The sequence below is a fragment of the Brassica napus genome, chromosome A6 (genome assembly GCF_020379485.1).
Source record: "Brassica napus cultivar Da-Ae chromosome A6, Da-Ae, whole genome shotgun sequence".
Classification (NCBI taxonomy): domain Eukaryota; kingdom Viridiplantae; phylum Streptophyta; class Magnoliopsida; order Brassicales; family Brassicaceae; genus Brassica; species Brassica napus.
In genome coordinates this window covers 21,694,072-21,711,153 of record NC_063439.1, presented here as the reverse complement: position 1 = coordinate 21,711,153, position 17,082 = coordinate 21,694,072, and the positions used below count along the sequence as shown (strand labels likewise).

Genomic DNA, 17,082 nt, shown 5'->3' with positions numbered 1-17,082 from the left:
GTGTGGACGGTTTTGTCGGGAATGTCATCAGGAGTAGTGTTCATGTTTTTAGAAGCCTGGCGGTGGATATGAGCTTCGTACTGACTTATGAGAGGTGACTGGAGGTCCTCATGATCATCTCTCTCCATATCATCACCCTACAGGGACCCAGAAAACTTTGTTCTTTTTAGATAAATTATTTTAAAATAATTGGCTATCGTTTGGAGGGTGATTGAACATCACCTGATCAGTTGGAAGATCGCTAGCGAGAGGTTTGACGGGTGCAGTCTCAACACCGCTCTGGTGTGTGTCAGGGAAATCCTATAAGTAAAATCAAAAAAGGTCAAAAATGAACTTTTAGAGAACATTATAAGGGTCGTGCTGAACAAAACAAAAAGATCAATGCTGAACAAAACAGAGATCAAATGTGTGTGAACATTATACCTGATCGATGGGTGCTCCCTGATCTTCATGATGAGATGACCGTTGTTTTTTGCAACGAGATAGTACTGTATGAAATGATGATTGCCTACCATGTGCTTTTCTCTTCTTCTGATTTAGTAAATTTTTCATCTGTTTCATCTGCTTTTGAAGTACCAAGACCATCTCCGTTAGTTGTTCGTTGGTGAAAGTGTTGACGTTTGAGCGTGTAAAGTAAGAACTTATGCGCCTTTGCTTCCTTGAAGACGTCTCCTTGTTGATGGTCGGCTTTGGTTTGAGAGATTGTTTGACACGAGTGAGCTTCTTCTTCCCGTGACGGTGACCACGAGCTTTAGGATTTTTAAGTAGAGGCTCCGTTGTTACCCCACCAGGCCACATAGCTTTGTTGAACGTGTACTTCTCAGATATCAAGTGTTCCAGGTACATAAGACGGTCATCCTTGGTTTGGTTGGGCCAATCTCCCCAACCAGGCTCCGATTGGTTTTCGATAGCTATGACCGGTGAGACAGCAAGCTGAAAAACATGATTAAAAATGTGAAAAATGAGTTTTATATAAAAACCGTGGACGTGGACATTGTTCTTCACATTATCTATGTTTATTTGACAATTACCAAAAACATTAGAATTTTAGAATCTATACTAGACCGGTACTTACATTAGAAGAGAATTCGACACGCCTAATATCAAGGAAATTTATGGAGCCGTGCTGGGGTAGGTAACCATCTTCAAGGTCCATAAGCGTGCGGTTATCGATGGGAGCAGGGATGAAATAAAGCAGTTGTGAGATGGCCCGGAAAGCAACCAATTGGAGTGTAAGAGGGAAGCCCTGCAGTCTGAAAGATCGCTGCTTGAGTTTGTGCACGAGCCAAGCGATAGGATCCTTGATCTTCGGTGGAGCAGGCTTGGGTGGTTTCATGCAGGAGATGGTCTTCAAGAATGATTCTCTACCCCAAGGAAAGGAGAAGAAGGTTTTGAGACTCGTAAGCATTCTCACATATCGAGGAGTGGGGCGTGGGACTTGTTTGTGCGCAATGAGAACGCCGTCGACTATGATAATCAGAGCTATACGAATCTTCTTCCAAAACAACATGTCCTTGTCTTCCTCAAGCATCTGACAGAGTTCAGCTATAGTTATCATGTTCTTCTCCCCGAAAAGTTTCTGCCAAACTACATCTTTGCCCGCTACAACAGCCTTGGCGGTGTCGGGATGATATCCTTCTGTAAAGGGGGAACAATTCAGACCTGTTACAGCTCCAAACTCTTGGAGAACGTAACGGAAAGGGTTTCCACCAAAAACAGAGAAAAGCGTATGGTCGCCTCCGCATATCAGTTGGCGTGAGAGGAAGGAGTGAATGAGCTTTGTAGAGATAGGAGCTTGTCGGGAAGGGATGTCGAATAGCTTTCCGAAGCAAGACTGTCGGATGGTTTGGAACTCCTTTGTGCCACTGAGAACACGACGAAGGAATGGTAGGATCTCCGGTGAAGAATATATGTTAAGTTTGTTGATGGGGAACCTATCAGTCGCAAATAGCCTCAACGGGAGACGATGATCCGGTTGCATGGTTCCTGAAAAGAGGGAGGAGAAACACATTAGAAGAAAACCTCTGTAAAAATGGAGAAGAAAATCGGAGGAAAAATAAAAAAAAAACCAAGAAAAATGTAACTGGGTTCAACAAAAACACCATAAGAAGAAGGTAACTGGAAAACTGTTGTAATTGAAAAGGTGAACAGATAAACCGAAAATCCCCCAAAATGGTTTCCCAAACCCTAGAATTGAAATTGAAGAGATGAACGGGGCTACTCTTGAAATTATGAAAAAGATTAAACCTTTACAAAAGAAGAAACAGAAGTGGGGGATACTAACCGGAGGAAGACGGCGGTGGGTCTGAGTCCTGAGAAGCGGCGTTCTTCTTCTTCTCCTTCGCCTGAGAAAATGAGGGGTTTTTTTTCGCCATTAGACTTCGTCGACTCCGTGACAGATCCGGTTGGCTTCCGGCGATGAATCTTCGTAAGTCTGTCTCAACTCGATTTCGAGAATGGTGGAGCTAAGGTGTTTTTGGAAGATTTGAATGTTGGAGCTAAGGGGTTTTCGAGAATGGTGGAGCTAAGCCTCTCTTGTTTCAAATCTGTCTCGATTTGTCCAACACAGAATCAGAGAAAAAAAATAAAAAATGTTGAACCATGGTTACTTTATCAGTGGTTAGGTAAGTGTGGTGTGGTCTAAAACGAGGGCAAGAGTGACTTTAGACAAAGGTAATGTGTGCTCCATGTGGAATGTGTCTAATGAAGTAATTCATAAGACATAATGTGTCCTAGAGAGTAAAAAAATCTTTATTAATTGAGCTGTTGTTGAGTGGGGAAGCATCGAGGAATATACCAGTGTCAAATCAGCTGTGAAGTAAAGACAGACGTCACCATGGATCTTTATGTGGGCCTTCATGCTCTAAAAGTTTTCCCACTCCTCAAAATTCATTTTTTCCTCATTTTCAACTAAAAGCAACAATCAATTTTCTGCTTTCATTTTATTTTATTTTTATTTTAGTTACCCTACATTTCACAAACACACATTAATAAATTTGAATCCCCAATATTTTCTGCACGCTTTTGAGTTTTAATATTTTTTAACACTTTGGTGTTATAGTTGTTGAAAGAGAATTATATACTCTTCGTTCTGAAACTAAGATTTTCTTTTTTTTTTGTTCCACAAATATTTTGTATATTTTTGAAAAAAAATAATTGAAAATATTTGAATGCTTAAATATGATTGGTAGTTATTGAAAATGTATAAATTTAATTATAAATATTTATTGTATTTTTAATATGTGTGAATACTATAGAATTTTTTTTGTTTGGAAACAGGAATGGAGGAGTATATCGTTGCATCCGTTTTTATTTATTTTTATTATAACAAAGCATCCGTTTTTCTTGTTAATTCATTGATATCTCCGCTGATTTCAAATGTCAATTTGAAAGCTTAAATGATTTTATAATATTTAAGGTGGCAACAAACTTTAATTATGGAAGGTATCTTAAATTGCATTTTAGGTTACAGATTCCTTTTCTTGATGGTTAAATGCCCTTAAAACATATTCTAAGCATTTTGGATTCAGTACACGTCAAACAGAACATCAATCTAAATTTTGTTGGTTAAAGAATATAAATTTAATCAGTAAAAACGTGTATTAGTTTGCTTTGAATAATTTTAAATGTGTGTTTTGATAATAAAAGCATTGGCAGATGCGAACGCCAGCCAAATGTCGAAACCCGGTCCACACTTAACACCTAGGGTTTCGTCGTTTACAAGTGGACGTGTTCGTATGTATATACATAACACTAATACACGCGTCTATACATAAAGGTTCAAATCTATAAAAGGAGATAAGAGTGAGAGGAAACGGCTGAGAATCCGGGAAGCACAATACGAAGCAAAGAGAGAGAGAGATAGGGTCGCATTAGATACGGAACGACTTAAGAACCGTGTTTCATTTTGATTCTCTCAATCACTCTTGTCTCCCTTCTTTTTTTCTTTTATTATTTTTCTCTGAACTTGATCAATATTATTGATCTAGAAAAATGAAGCTCGAGTATTTGGATTACATATTGGTGCCATTAGGTATGGGTTTGATGGTATTCTATCATCTCTGGCTTCTCCACCGCATCATCCACCGTCCATCTTCCACCGTCGTTGGCCTCAACGCCTTCAACCGACGCCTCTGGGTCCAAGCCATGATGGAGGTCTTTTACTTTTACATTTCCTTTTCTTATTATTATATTTGTTAGCTTTATTTAGATGATTTATTTTTGTCTATTAGATCTCTCCATATATATCTGCATGGGTTAATGAGCCTTTTCCCGGGAAAAGGAAGAATTTCTTCTCTGGAAAATTGTGATTTAGCTCATTGTTTTCTTTTGAGGGTTGGAGATAACTAAGGAGAATCCCGTGTGGATGTGTGTTTGTTTATTCTACTGATATATAAATTGCATATAAACAGATAATGATGAATATTGATTCATTTGAAAAATATTTGATGATGATAAGTGTATATGCTGTGGAGAGATTTTCGTGGGAAATAAATCATTGCCAACTGTTTCAGTTATGTTTATGTGTGTGCATAATCATCATGCATGCGCCTAACCACTTGAGAATTTACTATATTGAGACAGTACATAATTGTTTTTTTTTTACGAGAGATTTCCTTTTTCAGATGCGAATATAGTTAGATAAAAGTTCTTTACGTAAATGTCGATTCTGAAATTTCCTTAACAAATGATTCCTCAAGTGTGAAAGCTAATTACACTGAAAAGATGCTTTGCAATTAATTCTTGGGAAGACTTTAAATAAATACAGTTGTCATACAGTAAAACAAAATACATTTTGTTTCCTCCACCCACATTTTCCTCTTTTTGGTTTTTACTTTTCTCGTACAATTTGATTATAACTAATCCATGTCCTTTTACAACAAATGAGAACAGGATTCATCAAAGAACGGCGTTCTAGCGGTTCAAACGCTAAGAAACAACATAATGGCTTCAACTCTATTAGCATCAACCGCGATAATGTTGTGTTCACTAATTGCTGTACTAATGACCAGCGGTACGGGAGAACGATCTGTCTGGTTTGTGTTTGGAGACAAAAGCGACCGAGCCTTCTCGATCAAGTTTTTCTCAATCCTCGTTTGCTTCTTAGTTGCGTTTCTTCTCAACGTCCAATCAATACGTTACTACAGCCATGCAAGCATCCTCATCAATGTCCCTTTCAAAAAGCTCATGGCTGTTTCTTCGGGTGGTCATGGTCGTGGTAGTCTTATGATAAACCAAGACTATGTGGCTGCAACGGTTAACCGTGGCAGCTACTTCTGGTCGTTAGGACTAAGAGCGTTCTACTTCTCATCGCCTTTGTTCCTATGGATCTTTGGTCCAATCCCAATGCTCATAACTTGCTGCGTTCTTGTTTCTTTGTTGTACTTTCTTGATTTAACATTCGACTCGATGGATTGTAGCGTTGGGGTCGCGGAGGCAGAGGAGACTGAGATTAGAAGCTTAGCTGACAATGTGTAGTAATTTTAGTTGAGAGATTGAGAGCTTTCGTTAGTGGAACATACTGGTTTCATAAGTTGTATCGATTCAGGTTCAATGGTTGTTGAACCATGTCAACTAGTTATTCTGTTGCTTAGTGAATAAAACGTTATTATCTCCAAGTTTTTCTAATGTGTGATATATATTTAATTAACAGTAAATTTTCCAATTTGGTAAATCGTTGCGTATGAGTTTTCTTTTTCTCTTTTTGGAAGCATATTCCCAATACTGGTATACTTAATGTACATAGCTGCATATCATATAAAATCATCATCTATACAGACATTAGTACATGAGGTCGCATTTTATTTGTTTTTCTGGTCAACCACGTTAATTGTTCGAGATCTCCATCGAAGCTTTCAATGTTTTCATAAATAAGACAAATGCCAAGGATCTAGAAAGTCAAACCAATACTATATGCTAGAACACGAACTTACGAAGTTATTGACAAATGTTGAGATCTACTTAAAATTTGATTTGATGCATCTATTTTTATTACTAAAATAGATAGAGCTGACAAAGTTCCAGTTGATATTATTTTAGTAAATGTTTTATTTTGAGACTAAACATGAATTTGTAAAAAAGTTTCTTTCTCTTACAACTTTCGTCCGTATAAACGCTTATGTTTTAGAGCGATTTGTAAAACGTACCAACTGGTTTGTATAATCTATATGCTACAAACGTTTAAATAAATGTGATTTTGTAAGCAGTTTGTTGTGAACAAATCAAATCCTAAATTTATGCAGCGCTTGACTCGCAAGTCATATCAAATTAACCACAAGATGCCGAAAACTTGGACCCAAATTTTCGTAACATTGTTGAAAGATATTCCAAAGTTAGACTCCTCTCCTGATTCCCCATAAAAGTGTTAACAGGAATAAAATACAAAGGTCGGGTAGGGCCGGGTTGTTATCAAATATAGATTTTTATATGTTAGAATATATACTACGTTATTATCTAACTACTTAGAATTTTGCTGACGTTCCACGGACCACGGTTAAGTAGTAAGAATTCAAATACAAGTCAATAAACACAACTTTGACGCACCAAAAAGGAGTCCATCCCATACAACAAGAAGCAAAAAAGTTTAAATCTACCTTGTTAATTTAGAGTCTTAATTTTATCTACTATTAAAAAATCATAATAGAACCATTATATTATTAGCATAACAAAATAGATTTATAGTAGATATCAACCAATTATAAACATAATATTAAAGTTTATATAATTTTGACAAAATAGTTCTATTAATTAGTTTAGTTCCTAAAAATCAGTAACAAACAGCAAAATTAAAATCTCCTTCGGTTCAAAAAAAAAAAAAAATTAAAATCTCCTAACAAGATTTACGTATAATTTACTCCAACATTGATATCAATACTATTTACATAATTCCATCACAGTCATAAATATAGATATAATTTAATATTTTTATTAATAACTATATTTGGAGCCTCCATAATGTTTATAAGCACCAAAATAAATTAAACTATTATTGCATTTGCAATGTGTAACACAACATCATACTTCTTTTCATGTCAATATAAAATATAACTCTTAACAAAACATAATCCGTGCAAGTGCGCGGGTAAAAACTCTAGTATATTTCTAAATCAAACAACCAGAAGACAAGAGGTTCGCCTCCTTTTTAGTACCTTTCTGTTTCACGACTAGTTCAGTTGCATGCACTACGTTTACTCGTGCATCCACCGTATCTCTGGTGCGTTTAGCTTCGGTAGCAGCCACTTCAACCTTCTCTGGTGGAACCAGCTACTGTCTCATAAACCTTTTTCTACGTTTGCGTCAATCACTACAAGAAAACGTATCTTTACCGAGGAAGTTTAACGAGGAAAAATAATCCTCGTAAAAAAACGTTGATTTTGCGAGGAAAGTACGTTGAGAAAGAAAAGCATCGTTATTTCGTCGTAAGTTAACGACAAAAAATATTCGTCGTAAAGACGATGTAAATTGACGTGGCTTTTACGAGGAAATAGTTTTTCCTCGTAAAATCCACGTAAATTTCGCGAGTGCTTTACGACGAAATATTTTACGTGTACTTAACGAGGAAATTTTGAATCCACCAACTTGGTAGGTGGCTCACGTTTTTTTTTTGGCCATACAATTAATTTTCGTCGTAATTTCATAGTAAAATTACAACTACCAGATTCGAAATTTTCTATAAATATGGATGTTGGAACATCATTTTAAACACACCAACAACAAAAAACGTGAAAGAAAAAAAAATGGCTGGCTCTGGGACTATTTACGAGTTGCGGAATTGGATGTATATGCATAGAGATGCTAACGGGAGAGTGACGAAAGAATACCTTGCGGGGCTGGAGACATTTATGCACCAAGCAGATTCAACACCGCTCGCCCAAGAAAGTGGTAAGATGTTCTGTCCTTGTCGGAAATGCAACAATTCGAAATTGGCAAACCGTGAAAATGTTTGGAAGCATTTAATAAATAGAGGTTTCACGCCAAATTACTATATCTGGTTTCAACATGGGGAAGGTTATAATTATGATCAGAATGAAGCTAGTAGTAGTAATAGCAATTTTCAGGAAGAACCGGTTAATCATCATTTGCATAATGAACATAGTTACCATCAGGAGGAGATGGTAGATTATGATAGGGTTCATGATATGGTAGCTGATGCATTCGTAGCTCATGATGAAGATGAAGAACCTAATATAGATGCAAAAAAGTTTTACGGAATGTTAAACGCGGCGAATCAACCACTTTACAGTGGTTGTAGAGAAGGTCTCTCTAAATTGTCGTTGGCTGCTAGAATGATGAATATTAAAACTGATCACAATCTACCTGAAAGTTGCATGAACGAATGGGCGGACTTGTTTAAAGAGTATTTGCCGGAAGACAATGTGTCTGCTGATTCTTATTATGAGATTCAGAAATTAGTTTATAGTCTTGGGTTGCCTTCGGAGATGATAGATGTCTGCATCGACAACTGCATGATCTATTGGGGAGATGATGAGAAGCTAGAAGTATGTCGATTCTGCAAGAAGCCACGATTCAAGCCGCAAGGACGGGGACGTAATAGGGTACCGTACCAAAGGATGTGGTACCTACCAATTACAGACAGATTGAAAAGATTGTATCAATCAGAGCAGACTGCTGCAAAGATGAGATGGCATGCCGAGCATACTCAGACGGATGGTGAGATGACTCATCCATCAGATGCAAGAGCCTGGAAACATTTCAACAAAGTACATCCGGATTTTGCTAGCAATAGCCGGAATGTGTATCTCGGATTATGCACAGATGGATTTAGTCCGTTCGGAATGTCAGGGAGACAATATTCATTGTGGCCAGTCTTTCTTACGCCATACAACCTGCCACCGGAGATGTGCATGCAACGGGAGTTGCTATTCTTGACGATATTGATACCTGGTCCGAACCATCCAAAAAGGTCCCTGGATGTTTTCCTACAACCACTGATAAAAGAGTTGAAGGATTTGTGGTCAACAGGGGTGAGGACGTATGACTGTTCAACGAAGACGAATTTTACGATGCGAGCTATGCTTTTGTGGACCATAAGTGACTTTCCTGCATATGGGATGTTGTCTGGTAATGTGGGAGTTTGTTTTATGAATAAGAAATTGTGGGAGTTTGTTTTATAAATAAGTAAATGTGGGAATTGTGGTTTGGAATGAAAATAAAGATGGGGTTTGGAATATATGAAGTAGAAGATAAGGAATATGGGTTTTGGGGTTTGGGGTTTCGGATTTTAGGGAATTAAAGGTACTGCTCGTTAATTCCTCGTAACCTGACGTCGAATGTACGACGTAATCCTCGTTTATTCCACGTAGGACAGAATCGTCGTAAAGACCTCGTAATGTAAATTGACGTAAATGCCACGTAAAGTAAATGACGAAGGAGGAACTCGTTTATTCCACGTAGGAAAGAATCGTCGTAAACACCTCGTAAGGTAAATTGACGTAAATACCACGTAAAGTAAATGACGAAGAAGGCACTCTTTAATTCCACGTAGGATGATTTCGTCGTAAACACCTCGTAAGGCCACGAGGACTTTACGACGAAATTAAAAAAGCGGGGCACGCTAATTCCACGTAAGCCAAAATCGTCGTAAAAGAGTCGTAAACTAACGACGATATTACGACGAAAATATTAAAAATACTAAAAAAAAGAAGAGAAGAAAGATGCTTGAATCACATTTGGCGAGACTTACGTAAGTCTCGACCACATGAGTTCCAAATATCTTCTTCTCTTCTTTTTTTTTCCAAATTTTCTAAATTGGTGAAAAGCGGGACTTGCTACTTCCTCATAGTATAAAAACTAGAAAAAAAGAAAAAAAGAAAGATACTGGAATTATATGTGGCGAGACTTAAGTCTCACCCACATAAATTCTAATATCTTCTTTTCTTCTTTTTTTTTTCAAATATTTCTAATTTGAAAAGTATTTTGGTGAGGAGTGTGATTTGAGATAGGGTGTGTTTTGTGAGTTTGTGTGTGTGGTTTGAGAAGGAAAGTTGTGGGTATTTATAGAAAATAAAGGCTCGCTAATTCCTCGTAACTGGTTAACTCGTTAATTCCACGTAACCCTTTTCGTCGTAAAAACGTCGTTAACGAAAACGCGGGCCTTTGTATTTCGTCGCTATTTCGTCGTAACTGAAAACGCGGGCCTCTGTAATTCCTCGTAAGTTTACGAGGAATTTACGAGGACAAGTAATCTTATATATATCCCGAGCGAGCTCGCTCCGTCTTTCCTCTCTACTTCCTCTCCACTTCCTCCCTAATTCGTAGCAATGGTAAGTCTCTCTAATTCCTCTCTAGTTTGATTAGTTTAGGATAGATTAGGTGGTTAGTATAGGGAATTTAGATAGGTTTACGGATCTTATGTTATTTAGTGTTGATTAGGTGGATAATGTTGGGAAGTATATGTTCACGAAAATTTAAAAAATTAAATTTTTTTCTCAGGTTCGAAAAGGTAGACTTACTGCCCATTACAGAGAGATGTTTGGTGAGCCGGGTAGTCGTTTAGACCCGTCGTCTTCTTCAGCTCCCGGTTCTTCGGGTCAGGAGACTGTCCCCGAGACTCAGTACACTCAGAGAGTCATTGGATCTCCTTCTTCTAGTGCACCATCGGTTCTTCACGTGCCTCCCCAGATGCCTCCTCCTCCTCCTGTGCCTCCTACGATGCCGGCACCTCCGATGCCCGCGGGCGAGATTCATCCCGATTTGATGGTGCCTCCGAGTGCTCCTTACTCGCAGTACACCGTAGAGGACATTCTCCGTCTGCCAGGCAGAGAAGGTTTACCAGTCATCGACCCCGACCGACCGGACGGAACTTTATGGTATGTTTCATTATTTTTTTATTCTTTTTAAATTCTTTTATAACTTTAAAAAATAATTTATATTTTAAATTTGTATTTTTCAGGTGGGGGATTGACGGATGTCTTGCATCGGACGTAACCGATACGATAAAAGGTTACTTCTCCATGGCACATCCGAACTGGAAAATGACGCCCCACTACGTCAGAAAGACGTGGTTCAAAATTTACGCTGTAAGTTCTATTAATTAAATATATATCTTTAAATTTTTTATTATTTATATATATATTTTTTTCTAAAAAACTAATTATAAATTATTTTTTCCAACAGCAAAAATATAATTGGGCCTTGGGGATCACTGAGAGGGTGAGAAGAAGTTTGAAGCGAAGGCGAAAGTTCGCTTGTTGGACACGGTCTCCAACTGGAAGGGTGACTGGATCGTGAAGGGGTATGAGCGTGGCAAACCCGCTGAGCTCACCACGGATGTCTGGGATGGCCTCATCCGATATTGGCGTCTTCCTGATTCCATTAGAATCGCCCAGTCTTGCTCTAACTCCCGTAACACAGTCGATGAGCACGGGAACGGGCCGATGCTTCACACTACGGGCCAAAAACCCCACGCCGGTGTCCGTTTGGAAATGGTAATTAAAAATTTAATTATATTAAATTTTTAGTATATTTTTATATATATTCTAATTAACAACTTTCTTAAATGTTTTTTTAGGCCAAAGAGACGGGAGAATTCCCGTCTCTTATGCAACTTTACGAGAGGACCCACAAGAACAAGGCGGGCCGATTTATAGATGGCAAGTCCGAGCAAATCTACAACGATTTGGCTGCTCGGGTTGAAGAACGCCAGACCCAGCTGACCCAACAGTCCACCGATGGATTACCCGTCACCTTATCCACACCTGAAGTGGATAAGCTTTACGAGGAGGTAAATTTTCTAAAATTTTAATTTTTTTAAATATTCATTTAATTTAACTTTAAATTTTTACTAACAAAATTTATTTTTGTTTTTAAGGTTGTCCCTAAAAAAAAGGGACGGACGTTGGGGATTGGTTCCGTCAACGATGTTCCGAGAGCGACATCGTCTTATGTTCAGCGACGGGATGAGGAAGTCTCTCAGCTGCGTAGGGAGTCCGAAGAGCTGCGTAGAGAGTCTACTCAGCTGCGTATAGAGTCTACTCAGCTCCGATCTCGTATGGGTGGACTCGAGGGCTTCTTGGACGTTGTAGCGGCCACAAATCCGGAATGGGCGACTTTGTTGAGGACCATGCGACAACAAAATCCTATCCCAGGCCAGTCACCGACCGACGACTCACATGCCGAGGCGGATGTTCAGGCGAGGAGTGATGAATTCTACGAGGCGATTAATTAACGACCACCCTTAGTTCTTTTTAATTTCGGTTATTGTATTATGAATTCAAAACTTATTTCTATATAAAATATTTTGGTTTTGATTTTTTTAGAATTTTAATTTTATTAATAATTTAAATTATATTTATAATTATATTTATAATTATAATTTTTTATATTTCTATAAAATAATGAAACGAAGTAAATTCGTAGCTAATTTTGCGGCTTCTTTACGTGGAAGCTTAACGTGGTTTTTACGAGGAAACATTTACATGGAAATAACGTGGAAATCTATCAAGGTTTTTACGTTTTCTTTACGTGGAAAGCTCTCAAGGTATTTACGTTAATTTTACGAGTATTTATTTACGTGGGTTTTACGAGGAAAGCTTTTCGTGGTATTTACGAGGAAACTTAGCGACGTCCTTACGTGGAATCTTTACGTGGTCTTTACGACGAAATATCCTCCTTCGCTTTTACGACGAAATTATTTCCTCGCTAACTTACGACGAATTAGCGAGGATATATGCGTTACGACAAACGTATAACGACGAAACGCGTTTCCTCGCTAATTCGTCGTAACACTGCTTTTACGACGAAGTAACGAGGAAAACTGCCCTCGTAAAACTTGTGTTTTCTTGTAGTGAATATCTCTTCTCTAACGGACTTTGCAAATTGCAACTATTCAAGAAGATTGTTTTTGTGGTTGAAAGGTTGTTTCTTCAGTCACTGTTCTTTAGCATTTTTCAACCGATGTATTTTTTGTAGTTTTAAATTATTGCTAGTCTTCTGAATTGTAAGAGATGTTGACCTTGTTTCCAGTTGATATTGTAATGATGGAATTTTATGAATATTTTTTTTTGTTCAACGAATATTATATTTTCTATTTAAAAAACTGGATTCACATTGGTTGGGTAAAACAAACTCTCGAGTAAGATGGGCTCCTTGGCCCATTTATATTTTATTTTCATATTTACAATCATGTACTACTATCCAAACTTGTCGGGCCGTGGAGCTTGGACAAAACTTAAACGTAGCTTCCTTCACTTAATCTACGTGTCAACGTATGATTCGCTAGCTGACACCTCTCTTTCCGACACACTCAAACTTTACTCATCTACCCCCGTGCTACTTCATCACTTTCCTCTTCTACTCTAGGGGTAAAACCGATAATTCAGTAGTTTCCCCTTTACGCGTAACGAACGTGGGTAATGTTGTTTCGCGGAAAGTGGCGCGTGTATAAATTACAAACAATTTTCCACGCGCTGCCTTTTTCATCTCTTTCGTTATCTCTCTTGTCTGAACCAAATCGTGTCACATCTTCATCTTCTTCACTTTACCAAATCTTATCGAGTCTTCTTTTTTTTCTTTTCTCTTTTTTTTTCTCAAATTCTGGAATCTACTTGTTTCCTTTGAATCTCTGATCCAGCTTCTTTCTTTTCCTTTGAACCTCGAATTCCTCAAAGTCTCACACGACTATGGAAGTCTTGTCGCTTGACTCACTACCCGTGGGGTTCAGATTTAGTCCAACGGACGAGGAGCTAGTCCGTTACTATCTCCGTCAAAAGATCAACGGCCGTGATGAAGAAGTCAGAGTTATCCGTGAGGTCGATATCTGCAAATCGGAGCCATGGGATTTGCCTCGTATATTTCTTCATCTCTCCTTTAGATTCTCAGATCGATCTATTGTTTATTTTGATGATGTTGATTGTCTTTGCAGATTTGTCTGTGGTGAAGACAACAGACTCGGAGTGGCTCTTCTTCTGTCCAATAGACCGGAAGTATCCTAGCGGAGGTAGGATGAATCGAGCCACCCTTGCTGGCTACTGGAAGGCGACTGGGAAAGACCGTATGGTCAAAACAGGCAAGAAGATTATAGGCGTTAAGAGGACTTTAGTCTTTTACAAAGGTCGTGCTCCTAAGGGGACACGTACCTGTTGGATTATGCACGAGTATCGCGCAACTGAGCAGGATCTTGATGGAACAAAGCCTGGCCAGGTATTTAAAAAGAAAAAAGTATTGGAGAAATGTCGCTAATTGTGTTTTGATTTTTGTCTGATTGTGGTTGGTTCTTTGGAATTGTAATTTTATTGCAGAACCCATTTGTGATATGCAAATTGTTTAAGAAGCAAGATGTTGTGCATCCAGAAGATGTAAAGTCATGTGAAGTGGAACCAGCAGTCTCATCTCCAACTGAAGTGTCTGAGGTTTCTCTGGCTTTCCCTAAAACCGAAGAGACAAAGCCTTCTGATGTCGCAGAATCTTCTTCCCTTGCAGTCTCCGGAGAGTGTCATAGTGAAATCTCTGCTCCTGAGGTTACAACCTCTGAGGTAAGGATTAACAAGATCCAGTTTTCTTGCTATAGAAAGGTGATACATTTAAGTTATATGAGCTTGGAACATAAAACCAATTTGGTAATAAGCAATGTGGATTGATCCATCTTTCTTATATACTCCCTTGTTTCTTAAAGAATGATTTTCTAGAGTATTTGCGTATATTAAAATATTTAAGTTAATGTTTACAATTGAATTTATTGTTTATTTTACTTTATATTTTTCAATAACTATCAACCAATAGTATTTAACTAATTCAAATATTTTCAATTAATGTTTCTTAAAAGTATACAACTTATAACTACTAAAACTACTTTAAAATTATGCACACACATACACATAAACATATAACTGAAACAGTTGGCAATGATTTATTTCCCACGAAAATCTCTCCACACGCATATACACTTATCATCATCATATATTTTTCAAATGAAACAATATTCATCATTATCTGTTTATATGCAATTTATATATCAGTAGAATAAACACACATCCACACGGGATTCTCCTTAGTTATCTCCAACCCTCAAAAGAAAACAATGAGCTAAATCAAAATTTTCCAGAGAAGGTGATACATTTAAGTTATATGAGCTTGGAACATAAAACCAATTTGGTGATAAGCAATGTGGATTGATCCATCTTTCTTATATACTCCCTCGTTCCTTAAAGAATGATTTTCTAGAGTATTTTCGTATATTAAAAATATTTAAATTAATGTTTACAATTGAATTTATTATTTATTTTACTTTACATTTTTCAAAATCAATAGTATTTAACTAATTCAAATATTTTCAATTAATGTTTCTTAAAAGTATACAACTTATAACTACTAAAACTACTTTAAAATTCTAGAAAATCTATTTATTTTGGAACAAAAATTAAATTTAATAAATCGTTTTTTCAGGAACAGAGAGTACTTAAATCCTTTTTAGCTCTCTAATAGATACAACGGCTTTGTAAACTTATGAACTTTTTTTTGATCAGCAGCTTGACAATATCGATTGGACCTCATATCTGGAGTTGGAGACTCTGGACTACAATATTTTCTCTCCGCTGGACTCTCAGTTGCAATCTGAGCTTGGAACCTCTTTCAATGGTTTCCCTTCTGGCTCAACCGAGCTGTTCAGTAACCAGGATGAAGCTCCTGTTCAGGCTCAAGCTCAGGCTCAGGCTCAGTACTGTTCAAACGACATCGACCAATCTATGTTTGATCTCTTGGATTCGGTTCTTGAGTTTCCTTATGAGTTTCCAGAGCAGAAACATGTAGTTCAACCGACGCCAGAAATTATGACATATGAGCCGCGTAGTCTTGTCAACACAAGCAACAAGATCAGTAACGATGTGCCCGGAACAGGTATCAAGATTAGGGCGCGACGGGCGCAAGCCCCTGGTGGTGCTGAGCAGTTTGGAATGCAGGGCAATGCGTCGAGAAGGTTGCGTCTTCAGGTTAACCACAAGTCAGAAGGTGATAGTCCTCAGCACCAATGTATCAAGCAAGAGGTGAGATTAGGTTTATCTATCTTCATATGTTGGGAACCCTTTCACATGTTTTACTCTTTCTAACCTTGATGTGATTAAATGCGTGCAGGTCAAGGATACAGCGGAGGAAACTGTAACTAAGGGGTGTGGAAGTTTCATGAGATCAAAGAGCAGCAGCATATTCAAGAATATTGCAGCTATGGGAGGTTCATACAGAGGGCTTTTCAAAGCGGGGGTGGTTGCGGTTGTGTTTGCTGTGTCGGTTTGCAGTCTAACCGGAAAATTCGGCTGAAGCTTATGCTTGTTGGTCAAGTCAATAAAAGAAGGAAGGTGGTTTTTTTTTTCCTGGTTGAGAAGGCGGGTGGTTTGTATGTATGGGACTTGGCCTGGTTCTGCGTCTGTTTTTGTTGATGTTGCTGTTGTCGTTATTGTTGGTTTAAGCTTAACCGAGGCCGGTTTAGGAGAGTAGTGGTTAACTTGTATGGATCATAAATTATAGCTATGTTTTACATGTAAGAGGTAGCCTAATGCTCTTAGGAATTTTTCTTTTGCTCGACAACTTCTCATGCACTTTTATTACAAGTTTTTTTTACCTCATTTGAGATTCAACCATAGAAAGTTAGAAACAATGAAACGATTTAGTACCACATAGAAACACCTCTATAGATCCTAAGCTCTTAGAATTGTATGACCTGGCAACATGATATGTCATGAGATTCCGTACGGCTCAGTTTCAAATTCTATTTTTTGTTTTGGTAGCTAGAAATATATGATTTACGGAACTGCGTTTTGGCCTAAAATTTGGATTCACGTTTTGCTACCACAGATGAGTTTTTTTTCTTCTTCTATTTGATACTAATAATATATTTCATCTTTTAGCTTGCAACTACTAATTATCGGTTCCATTCTGAATCATAAGCAAATATCTTATAAACTAAGAGTCTAAGAGTGAATCGAACTAGAAAGGAACAAGACCGGCTGGGGGTTATGGTCTTGGCAATGGTGGCTCTTAACAATCTACTTCCTCTATTCCAAAAATGTATTTTAAAAGTTTCACGCATAACTAAAAATCGTTTTACGTTTAATTACCAAAATGTATGACTTT

General features: G+C 37.8%; 2 protein-coding genes across 3 annotated transcripts; both read left to right on the top strand.

The window, feature by feature from the left end:
- The first annotated feature begins 3,810 nt into the window (after window positions 1-3,810).
- On the top strand, window positions 3,811-5,671 carry LOC106348422. The gene is made up of 2 exons (XM_013788161.3): window positions 3,811-4,155; window positions 4,894-5,671. Exons 1-2 carry the CDS (start codon window positions 3,994-3,996, stop codon window positions 5,476-5,478), a joined length of 747 nt encoding a protein of 248 aa, XP_013643615.2. The 5' UTR covers window positions 3,811-3,993; the 3' UTR covers window positions 5,479-5,671.
- Window positions 5,672-13,413: 7,742 nt separating this feature from the next.
- LOC106348421 (NAC domain-containing protein 91-like) lies at window positions 13,414-16,519 on the top strand. 2 transcript variants are annotated; one of them, XM_013788160.3, is made up of 5 exons: window positions 13,414-13,806; window positions 13,883-14,160; window positions 14,259-14,492; window positions 15,486-15,998; window positions 16,087-16,519. In XM_013788160.3, the coding sequence occupies exons 1-5, from the start codon at window positions 13,641-13,643 to the stop codon at window positions 16,267-16,269; spliced, it is 1,374 nt and encodes a 457-aa protein (XP_013643614.2). In that variant the 5' UTR covers window positions 13,414-13,640; the 3' UTR covers window positions 16,270-16,519. The 2 variants fall into 2 exon arrangements, with proteins under 2 accessions (XP_013643614.2, XP_013643613.2); XM_013788159.3 differs by having other exon boundaries at window positions 13,416-13,806; window positions 15,483-15,998.
- The last annotated feature ends 563 nt before the right edge of the window (window positions 16,520-17,082 follow it).